Source organism: Catharus ustulatus, chromosome 14 (genome assembly GCF_009819885.2).
Source record: "Catharus ustulatus isolate bCatUst1 chromosome 14, bCatUst1.pri.v2, whole genome shotgun sequence".
In the NCBI taxonomy this organism is placed as follows: Eukaryota; Metazoa; Chordata; class Aves; order Passeriformes; family Turdidae; genus Catharus; species Catharus ustulatus.
This window is the reverse complement of record NC_046234.1, coordinates 16,375,575-16,390,509: the sequence shown is the minus strand read 5'-3', so window position 1 is coordinate 16,390,509 and position 14,935 is coordinate 16,375,575. Positions and strand designations below refer to the sequence as shown.

At 43.4% G+C, this 14,935-nt stretch overlaps 1 protein-coding gene across 2 annotated transcripts in view; it reads left to right on the top strand.

The window, feature by feature from the left end:
* HDX (highly divergent homeobox) overlaps positions 1–14,689 on the top strand; it is a 38,511-nt gene extending 23,822 nt beyond the window's left edge. For both annotated transcript variants that reach the window (XM_033072289.1, XM_033072288.1), the window contains 5 exons: positions 1,530–1,737; positions 4,614–4,693; positions 6,012–6,095; positions 8,026–8,148; positions 8,401–14,689. In XM_033072289.1, coding sequence (XP_032928180.1) covers positions 1,530–1,737; positions 4,614–4,693; positions 6,012–6,095; positions 8,026–8,148; positions 8,401–8,526 — 621 coding nt within the window. In that variant the 3' untranslated portion in view covers positions 8,527–14,689. The remainder of the gene's footprint in view (positions 1–1,529; positions 1,738–4,613; positions 4,694–6,011; positions 6,096–8,025; positions 8,149–8,400) is intronic.
* Positions 14,690–14,935: the final 246 nt, after the last annotated feature.

The window sequence follows — 14,935 nt, the reverse complement described above, 5'->3', positions numbered from 1 at the left end:
TTTTCCAAGGCTGGTACAGCATGCAACTGAGTTTAGTAGTTGGGACTGTTGTTAATATTCCTTTATTTTTTCTCTTTGGTAGTCAAGATATTATAAGCAAAATGTTTTTTACTCAAATTTTTCAGAAGGAAAAGGAGGAACAGGTCTGGTATTTCTGAAATCAGACCAGAGTGATGTTTAGTGTGTCTTTAAAGAAAATCCTAAAATATTTTAATGTCTTGGGAAACTCATTTGGAACAGAGGCCTCATGGACAGGATGTGCATTTTGCCACGGCCTGATCATGTTTTCAAGCCCAGGAACTGCTGCTCCTGTTTCTGGGGGTGTAGATGGTGTGGAAGGGGGATGAGACCCAGCTTGAGAAGAGTGGGAGTAGCAGGTGGTAAAGAAACAGGTTCCTGGCTCTGGGAAGGAGTTTTGGTTGATTTGATGGAATAAAGGGTCTGGGGGACAGGGGCTGTTGAGCAGAGTTGAGATGAGAAGTTGAAATCCTGTGTGACACAAGGGAAGGGGGAGCCTTAGGAGGTGAAGAGTTGTAGACAATTCTTTTTACATCACGTTAAACTCTGAATCTTTAATAATTTTTAGTGTAAATGTTTCTTCATCAGAGAAGGCAAATTAATGACCAGGTGTACAGATCCACTTGGAGAATTTAGAATGTGGGTCTTTTCCTCTTTTTTTTTTTTTCCCTTTGAAATTCAGTTTTATTGATGTAAGATGAACTCAGAGCATGCATCTCCATCCCACCATGGCAGGGTTTGCAGGTTCCCTGGGCTGGTTTCATCTCCCAGACAGTTCCCAGTGTGCTCCTCTGCACTCACTGCAAACAACTTTTCCTAAACCTCTGGTTTACAGCCAAAGGGGACTGAAGGATGAGCTGCTCTGAGCTTTGTTCTTCCAAATTCCTTCTTGCCCTCCAAGGGGGGTGCTGTAGATCTGTCACCTTGGCCAGTTCCCTCTGTGCTGTAGGAAATCCCAGAGCAGGGAGGGTTTGGGTCATTGAGTGCTTCAGTCCCCTTATGGAAGCTGCAGAGTAGGAGAACCTGGATCAAAGATCTTATGTTAAATTTGTTGAATAATTTAGGTGGGCAGAGACCTTACAAAGTCACCTAGTCCTGCTCTTTATCTGGAGCAGGATTGACTTTGGAATCAAGTCAGGTTTCTCAGGATGCTGTCCAGTGAAACACTGAGTACCCCCAAGGCTCCTATGGACAAACTGTCCCTCTGCCTCACTGTAAATTATTTTTTCTTTTATATTCTCACTCCAACCAGAGCTTCCCTTGCTGCCACTTGTGGCTATTGTTTCTTTTCCTTTTGCTGTGCACCTTCCTGTTTGTCATGGAAAGCTGAACCTGGACACAGGATTTTGGGAAGGAGCCTCAGGAGGGTCAAATACTGGGGAATAATCATCTCCCTGAAGTGCTGGCTGCACTCTTGCTCCTGTAGGGCAGATGTGCTGATGTCAATTGGTTGGGGGCCTGTTGCTTTTGTTATAGTTTCTGATATCATTCATGTTTATTTCTCTTACAAGACTTGGATTGGGAATCGAAGACGGAAATATCGTTTAATGGGGATTGAGGTCCCACCCCCTAGAGGAGGTCCTGCTGATTTCTCTGATCAATCTGAATTTGTTTCTAAATCAGCACTTAATCCAGGAGAGGAAACTGCTACTGAAGTGGGGGATGATAATGATAGGAATGATGAAGTATCAATCTGCTTATCTGAAGGAAGCTCACAAGGTATTTGGAATGCAGTTACTACTGTGCCTATATTTTCGATTTTGTGCAGTGTGCATGCTTTGGATTCTGTTGTGCACATTCAAAAACGTCTGACAGAGTCACAAGTGCTCCACCCCGCCTGGGCTGAAGGTACTGTTTGGTCTCTTTCTTCTACCTCTGTCTCTGAGTTTTGTTGGGTTTGTAATACAAAGACTGGAGAAACCTTTGATCATAAGAGCTCCATTTCTGCCAGATTCATCTGAAATGAAACCAAGAGTTCACGTTTTGCTGGTGCAGGTGAGAGCTGGGCACACTGTACATGTGGGGAAGCCTCACTTCCCAAGGAAGCCAGATTTAAAAAATGCTCTCTGCCAACTGCTCAGTTCTTCCCAGCCAGCTGGAATGGCCATCCCTGGCAGTGTCCAAGGCCAGGCTGGACAGGGCTTGGAGCACCCTGGGACAGGGGGAGGTGTCCTTGCCATGGCAGGGGTGGCTCTGGATGGGCTCTGAGGTCCCTCCCATCCCAATCCATGCTGTGATTCCATGGTTCCATCCTGTGATCCTGAGCCACCCCAGGCACTGCTGGGGCTGGAGCTGCTGCTGGGGCTGAGCAGAGCTGCTGGGACTGTGCATTCCCAGTTCTCCTGGCAGGGAACCCCTCAGCTCAGGCTGGATCAAGGAGCTGCCCAGGCCTCCTGCTGCTCTGTCTGACAGGCAAACACAAGCAGCAGATCAAAGGCTGAGCAGGGGACAGCTCAGGAGCCCTGGAACTGCACACACAGGAGGTGTCCTCAGTAAACTGCAGCATCTGCACTGAGAAGTGCCTACAAGTTAATTCCCTTTTCCCTCCCAGGAGCACATGGGATCGATGCCTCCTGCCCCTCCTGTCCACGAGCCCAGCACATCCCCCACTCACTAATTGCTCCCTGTGCTTCTGCTCAAAGGAGATCAATGGAGCCTTTGCTCTCCCAGCCTAAAGAAAGTCTGACCTCAGGCCTGCTGCTGCTGCAGCTCAGTGTGCCAGGCTTGATCCTGTCATTTCCTCAGAACAATTGAAAGGGAAGAGCCAGGGGAGCAGAGAGCGGCTGGGAATTAGTTTGGGAGAGCCTTGTCATACTTGGCTGCAGAGGGAATAAGATGATAAAGAACTGGGTCAAGTGATTGAAAGCCAAGGGAGATGAGGAATCTCAGAGTCCTTGATTTGCCTGAGGTGTGGAAGGAGCTGATTTAAGTCAGATCTGCTTGAGAGAAAATGGTGACAGGGACAAGTGTGAAGTGTCTGTAGTTGAAATGAGGAATAACTCCCTGTTTGTTGAGTCAGGCAAGGGGAGGCTGAACACTTGGGTGTGTTATTGGTGTCAAAGCCTGAGCAAGTGCAAGGAAACAACAGGATTTCCACAGCATCCAGAAATCCCATTTCATTCCTTTATTCTCCCACAACAATTATTTCTGTTCACTGCTGCAGCTCAGCTGGTTTTGAACTTCCTGGAAAATATTTCCCCCAATACTCCTGGGTTATGTTCAGTCACAGATAGGGAATTGTTCTCATGGTTGAGAACTGTAGCTTTTGGTCCTAATTTATTAAAAAAAACCACACCGAAAGACAAACAAAAGCAATTTTTGGTCACCTAGAGCAACAGTTGATGCCTTCTGTTTTTAAAATGTAGTGTGTAAATATTAAAAAAAAAAATAAGCTGTGCTGTGATGCAAAATGGATCATTAAAGCTCTCATATTGCCTCACCATTTTTAATTGTATGTTAATTGCATCCACACTATACAGGAGAGGCCATTAGGGCTGTGCTGGGTTCTGTGAGCTGAGGATGAATATTTAAGAGTTGGGAATGCTGCAGGGAGCTGCTTCCTTCAGCTGGTGACCCCAAGGGGTGGCTGTCAGGGTTACAGAGTTCCTTGGGATGTCCCCAGGGCCCTGAGGAGCATCCTCAGCCAGTGACCTTCACCCTCCCTTGCTCCTGTTTGATCCCACGTGCTCCTGGCACAAATTGTCCTGTGGAGCCACTCACTGGCAGATTGAGTTCACTTGAAACAATTTCTAATCAACTTTGCTCACTTTAGAGATACTTAACTTAAAAGTTGTTTAAAGCCATTAAATGGCTCTGTATGGTCTGGCCTGTCTTTGGTAATCCCAGGGAAATCCTGTTATCCCTGTTTGTGTGGAGGGGACAGACCTAGAATCACCTGAACCTTGCTGCCCCTTCCCTCTTTTCCTCTTTATATTTAATTTTATGTTTTAATATGCAGAAGTCAAGTAAATCTGAGAAACAAACTTCATTTGAGGGGTAAATAAACTTCCCTTTCTTTGGGTTTTGTGTTCTCCTGGGCCTTTAAGGTCAATGGAATCATCTCATACTTTGTGGTTGAAATAACAGGGTAAAATCTGCTCTGTTTTCAAGTGTTTATACATAAAAAAGCACTTTAGGTTCACTGCGAATAAACATTTCATAATCTGATCAGTTTCTGGTTCAAAACCCATCAGTGTCTGCAAGGGGTAAGTGGGATTTAGATATGTACCCCAAAATTTCAGGGAATGCAGGATTTTTCATGTGAGAATTTATTTTCATTTTAAAAAACCCAACTTCTGCACACCTCTGATGTGAAACTCTTCATCACCTTTGATATTCCAACCTGAACCTAAAAATAGGAAGGTTTTGGTACAGAGAATAACTGAGAGTTTTGTTTTGTTTCAGGTCACAGTTGGGTTGAAATGCTTGTGACAAGATGTCTTTTTAATAAGGCAGATGTTGTGTTTATGATTAGACATTGATACCATGACTTTGCTGTTGGATTTAGCAGCTGTGACATTTAGTGGTAAACACCATTAACGGTCCTTCAGCATAAAATTGGAATGAAATCTGACAAAACCAATTTATTTCTGCAGAAGAGACAAATGAAGCTCTTCAAAATGAAGAAATTGGCCACAAAGATGATGACCAGAATCCAGTTTCCACTGATAATGTGGTATGTCTACTATTCCTTTTCCACCAATTAATAACTCCTTAATTAATGTTGAGGTTGTCCAGCACCTGTGGTTTGCACTAGGTGACAACTTTAGTTGTGTGTGTGTTAAAAGTCCTTCTTATTTGAGCTTTAAAACTGTGCTAAAAATACTAAAACACAGCAGGAAAAATCCCTAAAAACTTCAGTAGAAATGGTTTGCAGAGATGGTGTCCAAGAAACTCAACTCCCCAACCTGCCTGAGCCCCAGATTTTGTTATTTGATACAGCAATGGAACAAAACCAGAAAGAGTTTCTTCATACTTTGTTCTGAAAACACTGTAACAAAACTTTTTTAAAATGCCCTTAAAATGGGACTAAAATACATTGTATTTGCATGAGAGATACGATTTTCCTATTTGAAATTCTACTCTGTTCCTTCCCCTCCTATCTTAAAAAGAGTCTGAGAAGGGGAATGTGAATGTTGGGCTGTTACTTAGAGACTCTTTCCTCAAGCTGAGTCTCAAACCAAAAATATTTGAGTGTTCCTGAGGGTCTGATGGAGCAGCAGAACTCAGGAGATCAAAGCAACACCTCAGGAATGACCCATGGACATGGATTGGGTCAGGGGTCCTTCCCTACACAGAGTTAATCCTAAAAAGTAGGAAAATTGCTTTGACTTATTATAGACAGACTCATAAATGTTCACAACTCTCAAAACAATTAAAAACAGCAAAGAAACTTGGGATGTATTTCTGAGTCTTTGTTAAACTTAGCCTTAGCACTGAGCTTTTGGTATTTTTAGAAACCCAGTACAAAAACTCCCCAAATTTTTGTGAATTAGGTGAAAATGTCCATATTTCTGCATTTGGAGGTGTCCTTTGGATCAGCATCCCCTCCAGCTGAGGGCATTTCCCTTGCACTGTGGCCATTCTTTAGGAGAGGAGTAACTCAGGACTTGCTTTATCCAGAGGGATAAACTTCCAGACCCTCCTTTACAACCACAGAGCAGAGCAGGGGTTGGGAGGGGATAAATGTGCAACTTAAAATCAAAAAGTTGGGCCAGGGAGCTCCTCCTGTGTAAACAGCCCCAGTCTCCATGGCAGCAGCTCCCATCCATTCCTGCTGCATCTCCTGCCTGAGGTGCATGATTGCCATCTAATGGGGGCTCTGAATTCCTCAGGAGCTAGCACAGAGCTCTCCTGCCTTCTTCCTTCATCCTTCTTCCTTCATCCTTCTTCCTTCATCCTTCTTCCTTCTTCCTTCCTGCCCCTTTGGGATGAGGATCCTCGTTCATTTGTCTCCTCTGTGAGTTGGAATGAGCTGTTTGCTTCTGTTTCAGAAAATAGAAATTTTGGATGATGAAGAGAGTGATCTGATCAGCAATTCTGAAGTGGATCAGATGAGTTCTCTGTTGGATTATAAGGTGAGTGATGGGGCCATGGGACAGTGGGATAATCCCCAGGGAGGTCAGAGGGTGGAGCTGTCAGGAATTCTTCAGCAAAACTTGTGGGATGCTGAGTTCCTCTGCTGTGCAGATCATGCCCTCATCCCACCCCAGCCACTTTATCCTTGTTTAACCCAAAGAGAGGCAAGAAAACCCCATTTCTACAGAGCTGCAGCTCCCCCCATGTGTCCCAACAAAGGGATTTATGGAGCCACTCCAGAATTGTTCCTTGGAATGCAGCAATTTCCTGGTACTGCCAGCTTGGGAAGGGACTGAGCTGGAATCCTTTGCTGGAATGAGGGGATCTGAGGAGAAATCATTCCCCAGGACATGGGGCAGTGGTGGCTGTGGGAGGGAGGAGAAGCAGCTGGATCCTGCCAGCTCCTGGATCCTGCCAAAGGCTGGGGGCTGTGTCTGTGCTGCTCTCCCCAGCCACAATTCCACATTTCCTTGAGTTTTTACCTCCATTATTGATTTTTTCCCTTAGAAACCAGGTCTGTTCTCCTGACAGTAATCAATTACCAAAATAATAAACAGATAAACACTTCAGAACAGAAATTCCTCCTTCCAGCAGCATTTTCCTGGGAAGGGCAGTGGAGAATGAATCAGGAGAGGGAATGACCTTTTCTTAATGTCACCTGTCAGCAGAGTGAGAGGCTTGTTGTGACAGTGCCCTGCAGAGCCAGCCTTGTTGTTTGACAGCACTGATTACTGAATCTGAATTCTTCCTGGGCTGGGCAAAATCCAGAGCTAAACAGGCAACTGCTAAGTATCCATTGGGAAGAATTCAGCTGATTTTTTATGGAAGCCTCAGAATTGCAGCCTAAATATTCCTCTCTCATTCCCAGAGCAATTATCACCTGGAACAGTGTGGTGAGCAGTGCTTTCACTGAAAAATGTGAATTTTCTGGGGAAAAAGCAAACAAAAATACATCCAGCTTTAAAGATCTGTTGCAAACCTTTAGAGCATCATGTAGTCAAAGTTTTTCATGTCTACTAAAGCTGAATTCCTGCCAGTGTGAGCATGAATATAGTATTTTTTTCATTATTCTCTCATGAGTTGGTGTTATTAAGCAGAACCCTTCTGCAAAAATGAGCAATGCCTTTGATCTTGTAACCTAAACAGTTTGATTTTCATGATCTTTGCAAAGGTGATAACCAGAGAAACTTACTTGGAACTCTGCACTCATCAACAGGTTTAGCATTTTGATCCCATAAGTTTGAAAGAGAAGATATACTTGGAATAAACAGAAATACTTACCAAATCTGAATTTTTAATTAAGAGATTGGCAAGTCTGGATTGGGAAATGCCTTTTTAGCCACAGCACACAAATTATTGATATTTCCTCATTTTGTAATGTGTTACATCCAGTTCCAGCCATGAATAACTCTGTGGAGGTTTAAATGATCTTTAAGGTCCTTTCCAAAGTCACTCTGTGATATTCCTGGTCATTCTGTAACCCCAGGGATCCTGAGGAGCTTGGGGAGCTGACACTTGATCCACATCAAACCCAGCTGCACTGGAGGATTTTATCTTTTAATTTGTGGTAGCTTTGAGGAATTTTCAAGTCATTTCCCTGTTTTTTGTGTCAAGCCTTCTGCTGCAATAATGGAATTTATTTGCTGCCTCTTCCCTGATCATTTCTAGGAAATCTGTGCTTTGGTTGTCATTGTCACTAAAAATAGTTTTTAGTGACAATTTAGTTTTAACAAGGGGTGTTCAGGTGTGGTTATTCCTGTCCCCATCCCTGTAGGGATTGAACAGACTCGTGCATGTGGCACTTGGGCACATGTGCAGTGCTGGCCTAAGCATTGCTGGGGAATGGTTAGGCTCAGTCTTAGAGGGCTTTTCCAGCCTAAAGGATTGCCTAGCTCTGAGATAATTGCGAACTCTCTGGTTTCCCCACAGAATGAAGAAGTCAGGTTCATTGAGAGTCAGCTGGAGAGCCACAAACAGAAATATTTTGAACTGCAGACATTTACCCGGAGTTTGATACTTGCAATTAAATCAGATGATAAGGAACAGCAGCAGGTAAATCCTGGAGCAGGTTTAATATCTGTGTTTAATATCAGAAGATGTTTGCCTTTTTGTGTTGTGTCCCTCCCTCGGGTTTATTCCAGAGGCTCAAATTATGATTGTACAACTCGATTCATTTTCTCACCCTTTGTTTAAAGCACTGCTGACATCCAAACCACACCTAATAATGTATATACTGTATAATGTATATCAGATATGTTAGATATTATGGATATCATGTATATTAGATGTGTTTTTCCCTTGTAGGCTCTGCTTTCAGACTTACCTCCTGATCTTGAAGAAATGGATTTCAACCACACATCCCCAGAGCCCGACGATACCTCATTCAGCCTCTCATCCCTGTCAGAGAAAAACGCCTCAGACAGTTTGTGATGGCTTTTTTTGGGAAAAGACAGAAGAGAAACCCCATGGGAGGTGCAGGGTTCAGGGGACAGAGAGGCTCTGCAGTGTTCTCAGCCCAAGGGAGCCAGCCCAAGCAGGAGGAGCCTGTGCTGGAGGGCAGCTCCTCCCAGCCTTGCACTGCCCAGGAGTGGGGAATGCTGGCTTTGGAAAAAGAACTCTGTGAGGGAAGGGTTCACTGGTAGCAGCTTGGCCTTGGGTAGGATTAACTTGGACTCTCCAGAACAACTCTGGCTCTGTAGCAAAGTCTTTTTGAGCAGGAGTGGGAAGCAAATGTCCTGTGACACACAGCGAATTCTCCAGCTCAACGTGCTCCCCAGGCCTGTTTATTATATTTTTCCCCATTTTTACTCAGGTAGGTGGACTAAAAATTGGGGATCCAAATAGAATAACGGGCTTTCTCTGAGTTGTGCTTGAAAACCTGAAATTAAACTGAAGTGTTTTTTGTTTTCTGACTTGAGATTGTTAAATCTTCCATTTTTCTGACCAAAATAGCTGAAAAATCCTTGAAAGGCTAACTGAAAAAAGTGAATTATCATGAATAAATTATTAATGCAAGGAAGCAGTGATAAGTGTTGGAAGAAATGAGGTGGAAATGGGAACCCTGATAGCTGCAGGACACAACTTGCTAATACAGTAGCAATGGGATTGGATGTTTACACTTATTAGAGTTTAATGATTGTAGTCACAGTTTTTGTTTGTCAAAGCCTGAATGCTGAAGTTCTTCTTATTATTTTAAGTCTTGGTTAAATATTTTTCCACAAACTTTGCTCCAGTTTGCCAAGCCAGTCAGAATTCCACAGCTGTTATTGCATCCTGAAAGGTTTCCCAGTGTTGGGAAGTGAGTTTTGCAGGTCTGGTTTGATCCCTGCCTGGTGCATTTTTTGGCAAGTGCCATTTCTAAACTGTGACCTTGATTGCAGGCAGGGGCTGAACTGAATTTCTTCCTTCCCAGAGCTGCTGGCACTGAATCCCTTCCCTCCTGTGGTGGAATGGATGGCAGAGATGTTCACATGGATTCAGTGGGGTGTCCAGGGATGCCTGGCCCTGGCAGTGGTGAGCAGTCCAAGGCAGGTCTCAGTCCTGGAGCTCTTTTCCTCCAGGATGGTTCTGTGGGATGCTGCAGGTGCCTGCTCATGGCCTTGATGCTCCAATTCCTGAATATCCCTCAGCAAGCATTTTTCACACTGATACTTCAGTCTGGTAAAAAAAACTGATCTTTTTTTATGCCAAATAATAATTGACTCTGAGGAGTCCTTGTTCATGCAGTGAGTAATCCCCTTCATTTCACTGGGAGGTCCAAGGTGTAGCTCAGAAAATCCAGAGTGTTGGGGAAATATTTACACCTCTCTTTTCTTTAAAGCTGGGATTAAACTGGGGTTTTAGGGTTTTCTCAGTCTGATCAGTTCCTCCCTAATCTCTTGTACAGCTCTTTTTGTTTAGTATCAGTAGTGAGCTCTGTTCTTTCAGGTTTTGAGTCTCTCCTCTCCTTGGGCACGAGGAGCTTTTAGCAATACTGTTAAATGCCAGCTGCAGAAAGGACAGGAACAGCTTTAAAACAACCAAAATCTCAGTTCTGCCCCCTGTACAATTCTGTTAATTCCCAGCAGAGCTTCCCTTCCACAGAGAAAGCCCAGAGTTCCAAGCTGCTGTGTGTGAGTTGAGGCATTAAAAGTCAGAGTAGAGATGGAGTTTGTGAGAGAGCTGACAGTGCTGTCCTTCAGAGGGGGGATAGAGCTGAGCTGGAATTCTGCTCGCTCTGAAAAACTCATTTATAAAGGGTTTGCTATGCCAGGCTGACAATGGCTCCTATTGCTGTTCTCTTTAGACAGGAAATTTGTGCCACTGACAATGAAACCTCTTGTTTTTTGCAAAATTAAAAAAAAAAAAAATGCTGGGATTTGCCACTATTTGGACCCTGTTTTCCTGCTTCTTCCACTTGAATTCCCATGACAGAGGGCAGGATACCCTTAACAGGAGTTCTCAATTTCATGGTCAATTAAATCATCTGCCTCCTGCAAGAAAAACTTCCATTGATGATTCCTGTTTTGCTGTCTTGCTGCTATTTCATATCCAAACAAATCGAAGGAATGAATTTTGAATGAACTGTTTGCCAGATACAAACAATTATGTCAGTCCCTGTTCTCCAGGAGGCTGAATCCTCCTGCATGAGAAAAGCAGTCAAGGCCCACCCAACCCTGGGGATGTTCTGTGGGGAGACAGAGCACAGCCTGGAACACTTAACACTACAGGATCATCAGGAAAAGAGAGTGTAAATTCTGTCCCTGAATAATAAAATCTGGGGAGGAAAATGCTCCAGGTTTTTTTTTCAGTATCAGTGTGTTTCCAACATGACTGTTACCATTGGTGGTGGAGAGCAGGGCTGGGTTTGGGTTCAGGGTGTTTCCCCTGTCTGTAGGATGGTGACAAACTCCTGCATTAAGTGCAGTTCATCATTTCATAACCCTCCACAGCAGGTGAAGCTCATCCTGTGCTTTTCAGGGGGACAGAACCCAACCCCTCTTCTGTTCAGTGAGTGACTCTAATGTGAATTATCCCTGCAGCACAAGGGCCATGTCTTGGTGGATTTATCACCTTCCTGAGGCCATGGATCAATGTTTGACCAGCCTGCAAATTTACTTTGCCCATGAACAGTGACTTCCCTGGTGTTGTTCATTCCTAAAGCTTCCATGGGAACATCAGTGATGTCTTTCTGAAGAAACCCAGGTGGGAAGGGAGCCCAGAGCAGACACTGTAGCCAGAGGCAGGACAGGCTCTCCCTGGGGAGCTGGTTTTGATGCTGGACTGTTTGCTCAAGGGTAAAATCCTTTTTCCTGGAGCTCTGCCTCCTTTCCTCTCCCTGCAGGTGATGCTTCAGTCACATCCATAGGTCTGACAGGAGTAACAGTATCAGGAAATACTCCAGTAAAACAATAAATGCTCCAGTAGGTGAATTTGAGGCAGGTTAAAGGTACCTGAGCAGATGAACCTTGAGGGGTTTCTGGAGTGCCTGGCCCTGGAGGCAGCTCTGCACTTTAATCTCTCCAAGTATTTCTTTCCACTAAGGCAATAAAAGGTGTGAAATGAAGAGTTTGGGGCTTTGCAGCCCTGTGAGTGAGGAATGTCCTGGTTCTGTCCTCCCTGAGGGGAGAAGCTGTGTCTGCTGCTGGGCTCGGACAGGTGAAGTGATGGAACAAAGCAGCAGCATCAGGGACATCCTGGCTTGGGAATGGGAATCCCTGCTTGGAATGGACCTGCCCTGCCCTTGGGGATCTGCTGTGACCCTGAGCACAAACTCCTGCACAGTCTGACCTTCCCCTTGTCATTCTGGACAGAGTCACTGCTGGCCTCTGCTCTCGGGGTGCTGCTGCTGTGAGGAGGGACAGGAACGTGCCTGAAGGGAACAGCACAGAATTCCTGCCACAGGGACAATTCACAGCCCAAAGGTGATGTCCAGACCTGCCCAGCTCCCCCAGAGCAGGGCTGAAGGGCTGGAACCTGGCTCAGACTCTGCCTTTTCTGCCCCAAATCCTCCCAGCTCAGCCAAGTCAGGGAGTGAGGAAACTCCACCTGGCTGCATCCTGGGCGTTGTTTTCTGTAATCAAGAACGTTTTACCGCATTGACCACATTGAAAGCTGAAAAGTTTTTTGGGGGAAAAAAATAGTCAGAGCAGCAGAACAAAATGAGTGTTTTTCATGGAAGAGCAGAGTTTAGTCTGAGTGTTCATTGCTCAGAAAAACAGCAGCTGCTTTGGTCAGAACAGAAACAGGGCAGAGCCTTGGGCTTGTGGGGGCTCTTTTCCCTCAAAGGAGCAAATCCTCCTGGCTGAAGGAGCTGTTCAAGGATGTTCCTGGAGGAAAACAGTTCAGGGCAGTGCTTTGGCTCTGGGAACAGTTTCCCATGTTACTGAACTAAGTCAATAACTCTTTTCCAGCTCTGATTTACATTTTACACAACACTACCTCTGAAATGTGACACCCCTTAAACCCACACAGAAAATGTGAATTTAGGATTTTTTTTTAAAACCTTTTATAGGCAATAAATTATTCCCAACGTGCATCCTTCAGTTTGTGCTTGGTTTTTGCTGAGTGTTTTTATTTTAGCGCTATTTTTTCTGTATTTGTGTTGATCACAATGTGTGGAGAAGGAAATAATGGGATATTAGGGAGAAAAGCTTAGCATATGTTAATGGGAGAAGATATTTCTGTAAAAGCTGAAGGATGGTGGGGTGGCTGTGCTGGTTTTGGTGCAGTTACTGTGAGAAATGGGTAATCCATAATTCTGGTATTAGTGATTGTTAGAACATTGCTCAGTTCATCTGAGAGAGCAACCAGTGATCTCAGCACTGTAAGGAAAAGGATTTTACACTTCCTGAGACATCACAGTTCATAAATACCTCTGCACATTTTTGTTTCAAGTTGTTTCCTTTTTTTGGCATAATTTTATAGACTTTGTAGAAAGAATTTTGAAGTGTTAAATGAAAATGGGTCAGTAATAAACTGAGGTCAAATGTAGATTTAAACCATGTTTGTATTCAAATTTCATCTGAAAAGAGTTCCTTGAACTTCCCCCATCACATTTCTGTCCCTGCAGTTCAGGGGAAGGGTGGCAGGATGCACAAGGGGGATGGAGGGAATGAGGCACAAGGAGGCAGAAATGAAGGTTCTGGGTTTTAATCAATAAAATTTCAATAAACTAAAAGGTTTCTGTGCTGTGGACAACAAGAGCTTCTGCTTTATCTGCAGATTTTGTGAAATACCGTTCAAAAAGTCATTGACAAATCCACTGAGTTGTGCTGGGGGAAAATTGTCTTCTCCAGTAGGAATTTTTTCATTTCTGGAGTTGTTTCTGGAATTTCTGAGTGTGTGTGAGCACTCAGATGCAGATTTACAATGTGCACAGATACACTGAACTTGATCACAGTAGCTCTACAAAGGTATTTTAACTTGAAATGTTAATGGAATTATTCTCAAATATATTTCATTTGCTCTTGTTTTTCTGTCTTGCTGCATATCAATTGCATAGTTCTGAAAATTAGTCAAATACATCCATACAAATATGGTTTGTTGTTTATGTCCTTGCAACTGGTAATTTATGGGCTTGGAAATTTATGAAAATGCCCATAATAATATTTCTAAATAATCTTGGCAAGTAAACAAACTGCTGTATATTTCTGAAGAGGTCATGAATCTTCTGCCATGATAAGTTCTGCTTTATTTTCACTGTAGAAATGATTTTCATTTAAAAAAAAATCTGAAAAATTAAATATTATTGTATAACTTGGATGTTTTCCTTTGCCTACAAAACAAGATAATTGATGATTTTACATCTTTTATCATTACCTTCTGGGCCAATTCCTTAAGCTTTGTAACCTGAGCATATTCCTGAGTTTCTGTGTGAAAATCTTTATTTATATTGCATTTTTATGATTTGTATCAGTACGTGTAGCAAAGAAACTACTACAAACCTTCAACTGAAGTACCTCCACTATGGTCCAGGACACCTGATCTGGGCATTTGAGTGCCAGATGCCTGGAGAAACAGTCCAGACATTTGTATTGAGTTGGTTTTCTGTGTATATAAAGGGTATTTATAATCTTGTATTAACAGAGTCATCATTGGAAATGCTGATTTCCTGCTTTAGAAGCCTGCTCAGCTATTTTTATATAAAACGTTGGTCTTCGCCTTAATTTTTTTTTTTTGGTGAAAAGTTGTGCCATAGATATTTTAACTTATCCACAGATCCTTTACAGAGTTTGCTTTGACTTCTCTTAATTAATTATTTTTCCTCAAATTGTCCTAATTTGTTTTCTCTCCCAAATGCATCTCAAGGTTGGTTTGCTTTCTTAAATTTTTTTTTTTTTTTAAGTTTTGGAAGATCCCTTCATCTGCATGCTTTGGTAGCTGGAGTTTTTCCTCTGTAGTTTATTGTTTCTAGTTTAGAAGAACCTTTTATTGAAACCCCCTGGAGTAATGCTTGTACAAATGTATTTAGGGTGGCCCAGATGGTCAGAGAAAAGGGCTATTTAGCATTGGTAAATTTGTCTACTGACTCAAGGATATTTTTCTACGTCTGTCAAGTTTGGGACTATGGAGAAATGAAATAAAGGTGAACTAACTCCTTTTCCTATATGAACTTCTCCGTTTCTGTCTTTATTATGGCCTTGCAAATGTTCGGTTTTGTTCAGCGCAGCAAGAATGAAATCCACGTCAGGGCTCAGCCCATGTAAATTAATTTATTATTTATGGAGTGGCCGCACGGAAAAGGGATTTGAGAAGGGATTTGGTGCGGGCTGCATCCCCTGGGTCGGGCAGGGACACGGGAGCGAGGTGCGGGCGGATCCTGAAATCCCAGATCCTGAAATACCCGTGTCCTGTAATT